Source organism: Miniopterus natalensis, chromosome 6, assembly GCF_054644295.1.
Source record: "Miniopterus natalensis isolate mMinNat1 chromosome 6, mMinNat1.hap1, whole genome shotgun sequence".
NCBI lineage: Eukaryota > Metazoa > Chordata > Mammalia > Chiroptera > Miniopteridae > Miniopterus > Miniopterus natalensis.
Genome location: NC_142086.1, coordinates 9,526,435 through 9,540,297, shown reverse-complemented (window position 1 = coordinate 9,540,297; position 13,863 = coordinate 9,526,435). Strand labels below are relative to the sequence as shown.

Below are 13,863 nucleotides of genomic sequence, written 5' to 3'. Positions count from 1 at the left end.
TTTACAAGCCCGTTCTACAGGTGATTCTGGGTTTTATTCCTGAAACAGGACGGAAACTACTTTTCCAGGCTCTGACACTCTGAACATCTCTAGCCCTTCATAAACCCCTTTCTACGTAAATTAGCTAGAAGGGATTCCATTATAAAAATTAAGAAAACTTTCATATACACAAATGATAACCAAGTATGAACTTAATGAGTTTATAAATTCATGAACAAAAAGCACTACATATTCAGAAAACAAGATCTAAAGGCCTACAATAGCACCTAACACCCTAATGTTTAACTCCAAGGAGAAGAGTGGGACGTGCACAGGTAAATGAAGGGGTGAAGGAAGGCCTTCCTTTTCCTCTGTACACCTACTTCTCTTCTGTTTAAATACTTTTACGATGAGAAAGAGTCAGACAGCACTGGGAGTTTCAAAAAAATAATTTAAAATCATGAATGCAGCACATACACTAAAAACAATTTCTTAAATCTTTAAAAAATTAAAAGCTGGCAAGCAGCTCCCAGAAGTGCCTGTCAACCTAATTGAGAACAATAGTTTTACAATATCTAATTAAAAACATTCTGTGGTATGTATATACACAATTTCATGTATTCTAACTTATATAACATAAAAACTTCATATTACTTTGGAATAGGAAATACTTTTTAACCATGAACACAGAGGTAGAAAGAAAAAGCAGTAATTTTTAACTAAAATAAAACTTCTAAAACCTTAAACAAAGTTAAAAGATGAGAGAAAAACTGGGGAAAATCATCTGAAGCATAATAGCAAACAACAGACTGATCCTTCCAATACACAAAGAATTTTTACAAATCAGTAAGAATCATCTTAATTTAAAAATGGGCAAAGAGCATTAACAAGGTCTCTCTCTCTCCCTCATACACACAGGCACACACACACAATAGGCAAAAAAACATTAAGATGGTCAATCTCATTAGATGTTTTTTTATCAATTAACAAATATTTGGTAACATCTGGTATCAAAGAGGGAATGGGGAAAAGGACAGCCTCAGACACTAAATTTGGAAGGGCAACCTGGAACACCAACAGCATTTTAAACATGTTTCATAAACAAAGCAATTCTACATTTGGAAAAGTATCTTATGCAAATAAACAGACACACAAGGGTAAAGACATTCATTATAGCACTGTTTGTAATAGCAAACACTGGGCAATCTAAGTATCCACTATGAAAGATTAAACAAATCAATGTTCAAAAATTCATAGTTTTTTATGAAATTGCCAAGCAGCCATTGCAAATAAAAACACACCTCCACTAGTGTTAAATACAGATTCATTATCTATATAAGCATTCACATATATATGCACACATATCTACAAACACACACATGGCACATATCCTAGAAAACAGGTCTAAAATATCGTATACCAGAATATTAACAGTGTCTAGTTCAGAATAAGACAATCATAGGTGATTTTCACTTTCTTCTTCATACCTTTTGAATAGTCTATAAACCCTGTACAAATGAATATGTATGGGTTTTATGATGAGAAATAGTAATAAATATTTTCATTCTTAAAACAAATAAAGAGTAATAAAATCATCTTATTAAATACCTTGTGCCGTAAGCATATATTACTATTCTCTTACCTTTAAACCTTCAGCTGGAAGTCTATAACCAAATCTTGCTGGAAGGTCATCAAATGTCTGAGACACATTTTCAAAATTATACTAAATGTAAAATCAAAAACGATCAAGTTACAACCGATTTACACATAACATTAAAAACAAAAAGTTTATTAAATTATTTCAGTTGTCATTTCCACAATTCTAATTTATTATCACAGTTTATCACAAGAAAAATAACTCTGTAAATGCACATCCACTAAAATAGCAACGAACATATAAAATTTACTATATATAAAGCTGCTTAAATTGGATTCTGATTTCATATAATTAAACAGCAATAATTCCCTAACATTAAACTGCCAATTATTTTCTGAGTTTTTCCCACAGACAATACCCTAGCAAGAAATTTTTTAGACAGATTATTTCTCAGCAAGAATTCTACTTTATTTTCTCTCTATTATAAGGGTCTGACTTAATAGAAGAGATTTACAGGGTTTATGGGCCTAGCTATGAAAAATGCCTTTTCCCCAGAAGGAGCATCAAATAACGCATTTAAAGCATTGTCATTTCTTATATAATCTGAGCATTTTTATCTAAGGCTAAACAATGAAGGGACTAAACTGAATGAAGTAGTGTACATACATATAGAGAGCTGAAAGTATTAAACTATTTTAACAACTTTCCCCTTCCTTATAGATATAGATTCCTATGCTACAGTATTTATCAGTCCTCTAGCAAAACAGAACAAAACAAAACAAGGGTTCTCTGTGCTTCTAGAAAATAATAGTAAATATAATTGTGAAGTGAGTTTGCTGTATTATTTAAGAATGTTCAATCTGCTATATAGAAAATAAGAAAAACAAAAAATATAGATGAAACTAAGCAAATATGGTAAACAAGTAACTTTTTTTTTTTTGTAACAGAAACTGACCTTTATTTATTGTACTAAAGTCTGTTAACTTCTGATACAAAGGTTTCAATACAGAAAATCCTAGTCTGCGGGAATAAACGAGTGACTTTTGAAACACAGACAAAACTTGTATGGTGCATTAGAAGTCCAGACAGTTGCCATAAATTACAGGCAAAAAAAACCAGAAAAACTAGCATATATCTGTTTTGAAAACACATAAAAAGAATGGAACGAAGCAAGAGTGTTACATATAGACAGCAAAGGATGGAAGGATCAAGCAACTCTTAAATATCCACAAAGCATGGATTATGTCGCACATCTAGACTGATGGCTATGTCATCCCTAAACCAAACACCTACTGGGGATCTCCATTCTAGCTTCATGTGTCATCCGCCAGAGAGAAACAGATAAATAGCCCTTCAGGTGAACAGCAAGTTACAGCGGTGTTCATATGCAAATACCTCTCACCTCTCCAACAGAGCAAGCAAAGGTTGGATCCAGACACCTTCCATCTGCCAAGTCCCCTTGCTAACCCTCAGCTCAGGTCCTGGTAACCATCCTGACACCAGGGAAAGCTGATGCCGCAGAGAGACTGGACAAACTAACGACAGTAACACAGGACTCAGGTAGTGTGGTTCTTGCCCTCCACTGGTACCCTATTCCAAGTGTCTCAGCATATCCATCTGTTACCTGTACTTCTCTCCGTATGTTTGTAATTAATTCAATAAACTGTGTGATTCAAGCATTTGGTCACTGAACCTATCCACTGTGCTGACTCTGGAATAATTCGCCTGGTGTTATACTTGAAGGCCAGCACTGCTTCTGGGTAATTCCCTACTGTCGCATTAATTCATCTTTGCATAGTGCGCTATGATTACAAATGCTTTAGAGTCACAAAGTGCTGTTATACCCATCACCACATGAACTGTTTAATCTGTTAACTAAAAGACCTCTGTTTAATTTATTTAATTCCATTATGATCAGCTCTATGTTGAATTTGAGGAAGTCATTCAACTCTTCCAAGGCCAAAGACACCACTATAAAATAAACTGATCTAGATCAACATAGATAGACCAAAGAAAACTACAATTGTGTGTAGGCAATACTTTTTTTAAAAAAGGTACTACTTTTAGAAAGTACTAATTTAGAAAGTAACAATTATTGAGCATTTATGACATCATGCTAAACACTTAACAGGTATTCACTTATTTAATCCTCACAACAACCCTGTACAGTGAGTCACTAGTATCTTCATCCCCATTTGAGAGAGACCACAGACACTGAAAATAACTTGCTCTAGTAAATGAGAGGAACCAGGATTCTAATTCTGATCCAGGCAGTCTGGCCCCAGAACTCTGGCTCTTAACCCATTGCCCTACACTGTCATTCATACAGTCTCAAGAGACAAGAGATGTTAAATTCAACTCAGATTCTAATTCAATTGCTAAAGCTCTTAACTACCATGCTGTGTAATCCAATCTATTCACACCACTGGGTGTTTGTCTCCTACTCTGTCCACTGACCCTCACAACCACCTACCACTCAACAAATTCTCCCTGACAAATCCCTACAACAGAATCAAAAGGCAGATTGGGAGTAAACCAGAACTGGGTTGACTCTCTAAGATCACAGCACTACTCAAAGCTAACAAGTCACTTGTAGCTTATGAGCCTCAGGATATTCCACATTGATCTGTTTATCATTAAAGTGTAAGGCCCCAGCCAATTCTAAAGCTCCATGTTTCTAGATATAAACCTACATAATTAATAGTTTCACATTTCCTTTGGGTCAAAGGAAAGAGAGCCGAGATAAGAGAAGAGAATGAATTGTTAACAGAAACAACAATCTTAAGTATTAAGGAGTGAATACTATTAAAAGAAAATGAAAGAACTAAATCTCCTATGAAAAACTATCAGGTCAAACATTTACTGAATTCCTGTGTAACTCGCACTAGGCTCAAGAAACATAACATTTAGTAAGACCCAGTCCTGCCTTCCAGGTACTCATGATCTAGGGAGCTCACTGACTAGTTAGCAACACACTATAGTAGCATCTCCAATAGTCTCTTAGAACTCACCAACTAGATGGACAAATGCTATTGTCAGGAAATTAACAATTAAATGGGAGAATTCAACTGTCCAAAATAAAATCTTCTGGCATACAAATAACAAGACTAAAACTATCATTTCAAAGGCAGAATCCTAATACTTGTCCAAAAAGGAACTAGAATCAATCTTTATCAACTTATTTAAATCTGTATTGCTCCAAACTCAGATTTTAGGGATGTTCTTATTCAATTAAGAGGAAGAGCTAATATTTTCTACCTCTTGACTCACTTCCTTTGAGTAACCGTGTTACACCACATCAGTGCCCCAGTCTGAATATTTAGCTCTCCTTTGGCCAGTCGCATGCCTTCACACCCCACTCCCCTCTGGCCACCTCTGCACTCCTGCCGCCTTCCATCTGTTAGTGTCAGGACAAAGGCCAGATTTAAGCAACTCCCCTGATGGTTCCTTCACCAGATAACATCACACATTCCACACTCACTTTCCTGAAGCACAGGCAACACTGACGCAAGAAATGACTGTTCTATACCTAATATTTGTTTTGTCGCTATTAAAAAATTCACCTTGTGCAGTCTCATACACTGCTCATGGGAGTGAAGGGTGATGAGAATGATAACTATAAATGCAGTAAACTAGATAAAACACTCACTCTGTGGGAGACACTGTTCTAAGAAGTTTACCTTATTTAATCATCACTGCAACACCCCGGCTTATAAATAAGTAAACTGAGGCACTTATAGTGGCTACATAATTTGATCAAGGCCACACAGCGGTTCAGTTCCCAGAGCAGTCCACTGATAGTCATTTAACCCACCACAGCTGAACCATGGAATAACAGTCCACCTCAGGTAGAAAGGGAAGAAAGATGACAAGAAGTGGCAGGTGTTAGAACAGAGAAGAGAGGGAGGTGGTGGGGAGGGGGGGATGGAAGAAATCAAAGGAGAAAAGGCAGACGAGAGGAACTTCACTCCCTGATCAGTCCATATATCCCCCACCTCATTTTGATGCCACTGTAATAACCTGGTTAATATTTAACAAGAAAGGAAAGGCTTAATAGCATAGGCATGCATTTACACAGCTTGCTGAAAAGCAGCATTTAACACTCTCCAAGTCTTCCCTGTTGACTGATGGGGGAAGTGACTGGACAAAGGCAGTTTAAACCCATGCCCCATAAAGGTCTGAGTGACTGGAAGGGTATCTATCTGTCCCAGAATGGGAGTGGCCAGTGCAAGCCCATGAAATCTAAATACATAAACTTATAGACAAAGAAGCAACCCTCTCTTGGCTCCAGGGTGCCAGACTCCTTTGACTTGCTGCAGGGGCACACTCTCCTGTGCCCACATGGCACACAGCCCTGTTGGGCTCCACACATGGACCAATGGACTTTAATTAGCTTGAATGCTGAGTCACACCGGCTGCAACATGGATCAAAAACTCTGGACACTGGCCCTCCTTCTGGCTCTGCTGGAACCCCAGCTGCACCTTTTCCAGGACTGGCTTAAGGGGAACCCAAGAAATGTAACTTCACGCAAATAAAGCCTTCTTCCACATCCCATCTTCTCATGCAAAGCTTAGAAAATTCATTTTCTGAAGAGATCACAAGAACCTCACGCCCACAAGTGACAGGGGAGTTTGATTCTCCAGTAACAATTTCAAAAGTCATCCCAAGAATATTCTAAGGACTTTGGGGGCTAATGTAGAGGAGAGGTTTGAATAACAATGGACTCTTAGTTCCACTTCCATTCCAATTCAAAAAGATCCACTTTCCTAAAAAATAATCAATCAGTGAGTTCCCTACTAAAGGCAGTAAACAGAGGGTGAGAAATCTCCTAGGGATTAGAATTGCTAAACCTTCAAAAGCTACAGTATAGAAACCATCCTGGCTCTCCCAGGCTCTACAATGATCCTAGACCCTTTCACAAGTGCTACAGTATGCAGACACATGGCTGAGGACCACATTAAGCTTTCATCAGCAACAACTGGCCCTTCTAGATCTCACCTAATGTCAGTAAGCAAATCACTTGTACCGAGAAAGTAAAAACAGTAAACCTTAGCACAGTACCTAGAATATAGATGTGCATGGGTACACACATGCACACACACAGAGTAAATTCTTCTTTTTCTAGCTTCACAAAAATGAGAAATAGAAAACGTGCACTTCCTAGTTTAGAGGACAGTAAGACAGTAGCCTAGAAATGACACTCTAGGTTTTGAAGAGTGATGTTCTCTACAATCTTTTTTATCCACCATCACATATAAACCATTGTGCTTTTCTTCTGACTCATTACCATTAATCTTAGTTTACTATTTCTATGGACATCTTATATAATTGTTTTAAATAACACTTTCAAAGTCATTACAGATATACTAATTATCAAGAAAAACAGGAAGCATCTAAAGAAATACACAGCATGTAGCTATACATGTGCATGAGCACTCTAGGGAGTGCACACACTTGCAAAAGCAACATCTATTGTGTATTTACTGTACATTAGATATTAAGCCATTAAAAGATGAGTAAGGTCCTCCCACTTTCACATAACAACCACGTGTATAAGACTCTTAGAAAGCTTTTCTTTCAGGGATATTTTTAGACATGAATCAATTTTACCATACTTACTGCTAAAATGTCTGCTTCCACAGGCAGTAGGTTTAAGAATGCAAAGAGCTGCACAGTCAGGATGGTGTAGACTTGTGTGGCCGACAGCATGAGCATCCCGATGGACAGCAGCATCTTGCTGTAAGATCACCTGGAAGATAAGCAGGGAAGTAACAATGAGCTCTGGGGCTGTGGCCCTGAAAATAAATCATTGCTATATTAATTCCTGATGTCCAAAAATATCCTTTAATTATATACATGATAGCAATAAAATTAAACATATTTCAAAAGCATAAGAGTTTACACAGATTTGGACACTTAGGTAAACACCCAAGGTTAGTCAGCCCTTACTTACATAACTCGTGGTAACTAAGTTCTGTGTTTTTACCACAAAACAAAGAACTTGCTACAGTTCTTGGTTTACAGTACAACTTGTCTACTAATTCAGTTATGGGTGAAACTAGATTTCAATCAAAATAATGATTTAAAAACTCACAAACCCCTTTGCTTTAAATTTTTTACAATTTTAGGCCAGCCGGGCGTGGCTCAGCAGTTGAGCGTCGACCTGGGATCCAGGCGATCAGGGTTCGATTCCCGGTCAGGGCACAAGCCCGGGTTGTGGGCTCCACCCCCAGTTGGGGGCGTGGAGGCAGCCGATCAATGACTCTCTCATCATTGATGTTTCTATCTCTCTCTCTCCCTCTCCTTTCCTCTCTCTGAAATCAATAAAGATGTATTAAAAATAAATAAATTTTTTACAATTTTAAAGAATTTTTATAACTCTTTAAATATAATTTATAAATTCACATGTAAATTTACTTTTTATTTATTCTTGCATATTGTGCCTCTCTAGGAGAGAATGTAAAAAAAAAATGGCCACTTCTTATAAAGTAATACTTTTTGCTCAAAATTCTCATCAGTAAGCCTCAACCAACTGTATAGCATACTTACAAGTGACAACAAAGTTTGCCTTTATAAAGAACTACTTCATTAAATACCACTAACTCATGTAAGATCAACTGTGAGGATGACTACTGTTGGTAAGGCTCTGGTTTGGAGATTACAGAGACTCAAACTCTGACTCTTTGACAAACACTGAAAGAAAAATATCTCTGAATAACTTCTGAACTACCTCCTTACAAACCCATTAATATCAGAGATGAAATAATGGTGAAAACATGTTAAATGTTAGATTTGTTCCACAGAGACAGAAAATAGATTAGTGGTTGCCTGCGGCTGAAGTTAAGAATTAAGAGAGGGGGAGGGACAGTTATGAACAGGGAATGACTGCTCATGAGCAGGGTTTCTTTTCAGGGTAAAAAAGATGTCCTAAAATCAGCTTGTGCTGATGGATGCACAACTGTATAAATATAGTAAAAATCACTGCACTGTTCACTTTAAATGGGTAAATTTTATGGTGTATGAATTATATCTCAATAAAGTGGTTTTTAAAATGTATAAATTTGTATTGGTTTCTTATGGAAAGTACATTTTATAATATATCTCTGTACAGAAAAAAGTTAACATAGCAGGCCTGAGGCTATCCTTAGAAAGGTCTCCTTGCAAGGCTGGCCCTTCACTGGCACCTGGGAACTTAAAGATTTCAGAAGGGTTCTCCTCATTCCCTGGTAAGAAAAGCTTTCTGTGCCTAAACTCTGCCTAAACTTTTTTTCCGGAAATATGAAATGTTGGCACCATGAACAGCACCGAGTGTAAACAGTAGGCACCGCATAGCTCACTGATGAAGAGTAAGCCTACTCTGTGACTCCACTGGGTGAGGACTCCAAGTTTACCCCGGCTTCTCCTGGACTTTACCCCATGCTCCTTTTCTCTTGGCTGATTTTGCTTTGGGTCCTTTCACTGTAATAAATCATATTTGGGAGCACAACCATATTCTGAGTCCTGTAAGTTCTCCTGGTACGTCACTGAACCTGGGGTGGCCTTGGGAACCCCCAATACAATCACATTAGATAATTTCTGGTCAAATACCATACCATAAAAACATACAAATCCTTATTAAATAAGGTATAGTTGCTACTAAAGTTTGCTAAGAATAAATATTCAGTATGTTGACCACTGACCTGTTTGGCTTCCCTTGTAATGTTCTGCAATTGCTAGCCAACTCTGGGGGTGAGGAGGGCGAGTTTAGAGGGAAAAACAACTCTGAGTACGGGAATAACAACCACAACAGCTGTTATTGATCACTAATAATAATAACCACAGCTGTTATAAGTCACTTGTACTTAGAGCAACAGGCAATGCTCTAAGCATGTTACTGAGTTAATTTCATCTAATCCTAACAAGTCCCTATAATGTTAAGTATCAGTTCATAGATGGGGAAAGTGCAGTTAAGTAACTTGCCAAAGGTCAAACAATAAATAACAGCAGAACCAGGATTCAAACTGAGGCTGTGTGCCTCTAAAGTGCACACTCTTGGGTAGAAGTCAGGAGTTCTTCCCAAGGCATAGAGAGATTTAAGCATCAACAAATAAGTGATAACTAAAGTAATCTTAATGTAAAAATAAAAATTAAAATGAGAAGAGGCTAGAGAAAACTCTGAAGAATATCTAAATTTAACAGTAGGGAGAGAAAGCAGAGAAAAGAGAAAGATTATTTCACAAAAGTCAAGAAAGAAAAGAACTTTGAGATAAATGTGGGGGGAAGAAAGGCAGTCAACAAAAGTAATCATCATTGGGAGGAGGCAAAAATGTAAAAAGAAATTTCACATTTCAGAGTCTGTCCAACCTAAATAATTTTATTCCCCTGTAGTCTAACAGGTACCTTGCTCTGACCAACTCTTATTTCCAAGAATGCACCCTGCTATGGCCAGCTCTGTATCTTCATTTGTTATCCAGAAACTAAAATACACTTTCCTCTACCTTTAAACGAAAACTTAGAGGAAAACTAAGAATCCTAGGAAATTGTACGCAAATTTTTTGTATGTATAAATATATGCAGTTTCTGTTAAAGAGATCCACCGTTGTTAATACATTCTCAACAAAAGTACAAAAGGGTTTTTTTTGTTTTAAATCTTCCCTTCTCAAAGGAGTCTTCTGGAGACAAAGGTTAACAAGCGTAAATCCTTTTTATTAATCCTGACCTGAGGATATGTTTATTGCTTTTTAGAGAGAGGAAGGCAGGAGGGGGACAGACATGTGAGAGAGAAACATGGATTGATTGCCTCCCATATGTGACCCAACCAAGGATCAAACCCGCAATCTAGGTATGTGCCCTGCCCAGGAATTGAACCTACAACCTTCTGCTGTACAGGACGACGCTCCAACCAACTGGGCCACCTGGCCAAGGCAATAAATCCTTTAATACTATCTCCTAGCACTTAGGACTACAGGGTAAAAATAAATATAGACTGTCAACTGTTAATACTAGGTGACATTACTTATTATAAAAATGACTTCCCAACTAGTGAAAAGCATGAAAACTGGAAAGACTGTATGTTAACTATACAAGCTTGTTACAAAAACAATAGACTCTGTTTCCCTGTGGTGTGTGTGTTCTTGAAACCAAAAGTGAGCCCTGAGGGTACCTGGAAGCTACTCATGAACTGCTCTGAGAAGTGGTTCCATTCACAGAAGTGGTTCCAGCACTTTCCTATTCTGATGTGATATATATCCACATGTTTGATCTTACCTGTTACAGTATAAAAGCTGCACCTGGGTGAATGTAAGCTCCTCAATGAAGATGTATCTTACGTTGATATGCTGTCTCAGTCTGTGTCCTCCTACAAAACTAGTGAACCTGGTCCCAGATTAGAATCAATCAGTTATTCAGAGTGTGACTGTCAACCAGAACTCCTAACCACTGCTGGTCATGCAGAGTGGGTGCTGTACTTTTCTTCCCCATTACAATTCTTATTGGCCTCTCATCCCTCAATTTATTCAACTGTTGCAGTCTCTATGATAGAATATAAATATTGTTTGTTGTGACTCTCATAACCCCCTAATAGGACACAATCATCTTGACATTTCTTTACAACCATGTTTAGAAAGAGAGAACACACATCTAATAAAATCTTGCAATTTACAAATATCTGCCTCTTTCCCTCCTTCCCTTCCCTTCCCTTCCCTTCCCTTCCCTTCCCTGCCCTTCCCTGCCCTTCCCTGCCCTTGCCCTTGCCCTTGCCCTGCCTTTCCCTCCCTTTCTCTTTTTCTCTCAATAATTACCAAAGACAGAGCATGACTCTATGTTCATTCTGAGTATCCCTAAAACCAGAAGGAGGTTACACTTCTTCAAAGGAAGTATATAGTACAGAATATGCAAGAAATCCCTGAGAACTAAAGAGCAGGTTTCTAGAAATGTCTCCATCGCCAACATCTCTGATTATATCTAAATTTGTCTACTGTTTGACAAAATTCTACTAATTATTAACCGACATTTATTAACAGACATTTTATTAACAGACTTTTGAAATTTGCTTCCTGACTTTATCAACTGGCAAATTCTCATTCTACTTTCTATTTAGTCTGTATCACCTAAAATGTATTCTTGCCAAAATTGTTTTAACCTGATTCTAACAAGCCTTTAGCTCTAACTTCAAGTTTACAGAAAATATATGGAATAGAAAAATTAAGCTATAAGACACAGTGGGTGTGTTACTTGAAGGCACTGCACCAATGTATATAAAATTAAATGGAGTAAACAAACAGTATAAGGAGATGAAATAAAAGAAGAGCGTTAAGACTGTTAAAGAAATAAGAAACATTAAATTCAAATGCAAAACACAAACTTCAAACCAACCAACAATAAAAACACAGTTTAGGAACAAGGCGGACAATGTGAAATATAGTCTAGATATCTGATCTGTTTTAAAACCAATTGCCAATTTTCTTAGGTATGGTTCACAGAACCACCTCAAACTGGCCTTATCCTGTTTCTAACAAGATACTGAGTTGCCTTTCAGGGGCAAAAGAACAAAACGGTACAGTCATGCAGTGGAAGCTGCGCCAAGGAGAGAATCTGACCTTCAGTAACAACCAGAACCACCACCAGTAACCAAAGAGCTGGACCTTGACCTGAACCTTATCACCAGAATCCTTTCAGAAGCTAAGGACTTGTTGTCCAAAATATCTCATGCTGAAGCACTCTAACTGCAACCTGTCCCACCACAATTTCGCATACCAGCCCATCCTTCCCTACTCCCTTAAATTCCACACCAAACTCTCCATTGGAGAGGCAGATTTGAGCCTTGCCTCCTATCTCCTTGCCAGCTGAGTTCGCAATAGCTTTTTCCTTTCTCAAAGGCCAGTGCCATAGTACTGGCTTCTCCATACCCATCAGGAAGGGTGTCCATACTCAGTAACGTGATCACAGTACTGTGCTCATATGAAAAAAATCCTTATTTTTGAAGATGCCTAGTGAAGAACTTAGGAATGAAATGTCATATCTGTAATTTACTTTAAAATATGCCAGCCAGGTCCAGCTCACTGAGGCCCCAAACACACCCGCAGGGCACAATCCTGAGGGGGAAGGGAGAGCAGATCACAGGAGGACTTTACAAGAATAAGACTCTCAGGGACTGTTGTTTGGGAGCTGGAGGAAATGCTGAAAACCCCTGCTGGGGGCTGGGCAGGCAAAGGGCTCACCAGAATGTTCTTTAATCGAACCCACTGAGTCCAGGCTGCTGAAACAGCCTATACAGAAAAGGCCACAGGCTGAAATCAATCTGAAGCTGCAGCAGGACAGAGCCTGGGGAACTAGAATCAGAGGACAGGGTAGGGACTGAGGAGCTGGCGGTGGAGCAAAGACTAACTCCCACAGAGTGAGTGCCTGACAGCAAAATCTCTAAGGGGAGTGATACCCTGGGCTGCACTAGCCACCCTGCACCCTAAAGACTCTACAGAAGACTCTGGAGCAAGACCAGGGAACTATAAAGTCGCAAAATATCTGACAAGAGGAGGTGGTCCACGGTGAGCCTCAGGTCAACCTTCTACCTAAGGACACTAGAGCCAAACCTAGATGGCTCCTCACATTGGGTGCTACACAAGCACCTCCCAGGAGAACGGAAATCAGCCCACAAAACAGAGAGCCACAGACAACATAAGCTGCCCAGAAGAAACTCATCTGATTGACTGTCTTTTTTCCTTTTGGTTGTTTGTTTGTTTGTGTGTTTGTTTTCTCTTTTTTCTTTAGGAAGAAGAGAAAGGGGGAAAATTTATTTTTTTCTTCTTTTTTAAATTTTGTAATACTTTATTTTTTAATTTTTTTAAAAACATTTTTAACTAAAATTTTTTTTTTTAATAATTTTGTCTTGCTTAGCTTGTTTGTAGTTTTGTTTTGATTATTTGCTTTGTTTTGTTTTATCCTTGCTTCTACTATCAAGACTTTCTTGATATCCCTGCTAACGACTGGGACTTTATCGTTATAACCAAGTTTACTGCTTTCTTCTACAGTTTCCACCAAATCTCTTACCGGACTCCCTCCCTGCCTGGGCTTTATCTCTCTCTCTCCTCTCGATTCATTGGCATAACTATTTTTTCTTTTTTTTTCTTTTTCTTGTTTTCTTTCGTTCTTTTGTTATTCTCCCTTCTGTCTTCCTGTCTTTTTGTTCGATTGTGAGTTTCTCTTATTCTCTTTATTGTATTTTTATTTTCTCATTTTCAACTATTATCCTATTCCTATTTTCTCCCTTAATTTTTTGTTGGCCCTTCTTTCAGAATGTTTTCTCTGCTTC

The 13,863-nt window shown here is 38.1% G+C and overlaps 1 protein-coding gene across 2 annotated transcripts in view; it reads right to left on the bottom strand.

Annotated features, from left to right (window-relative positions):
* The window catches only part of RNF13 (ring finger protein 13), a 111,269-nt gene that overhangs the window by 68,071 nt on the left and 29,335 nt on the right, over positions 1–13,863 (bottom strand). For both annotated transcript variants that reach the window (XM_087818082.1, XM_016221614.2), the window contains exons 2-3: positions 7,197–7,326; positions 1,622–1,702 (exon numbers count right to left, since the gene is read on the bottom strand). In XM_087818082.1, the coding sequence (XP_087674208.1) occupies positions 1,622–1,702; positions 7,197–7,310 (195 nt within the window). In that variant the 5' untranslated portion in view covers positions 7,311–7,326. The remainder of the gene's footprint in view (positions 1–1,621; positions 1,703–7,196; positions 7,327–13,863) is intronic.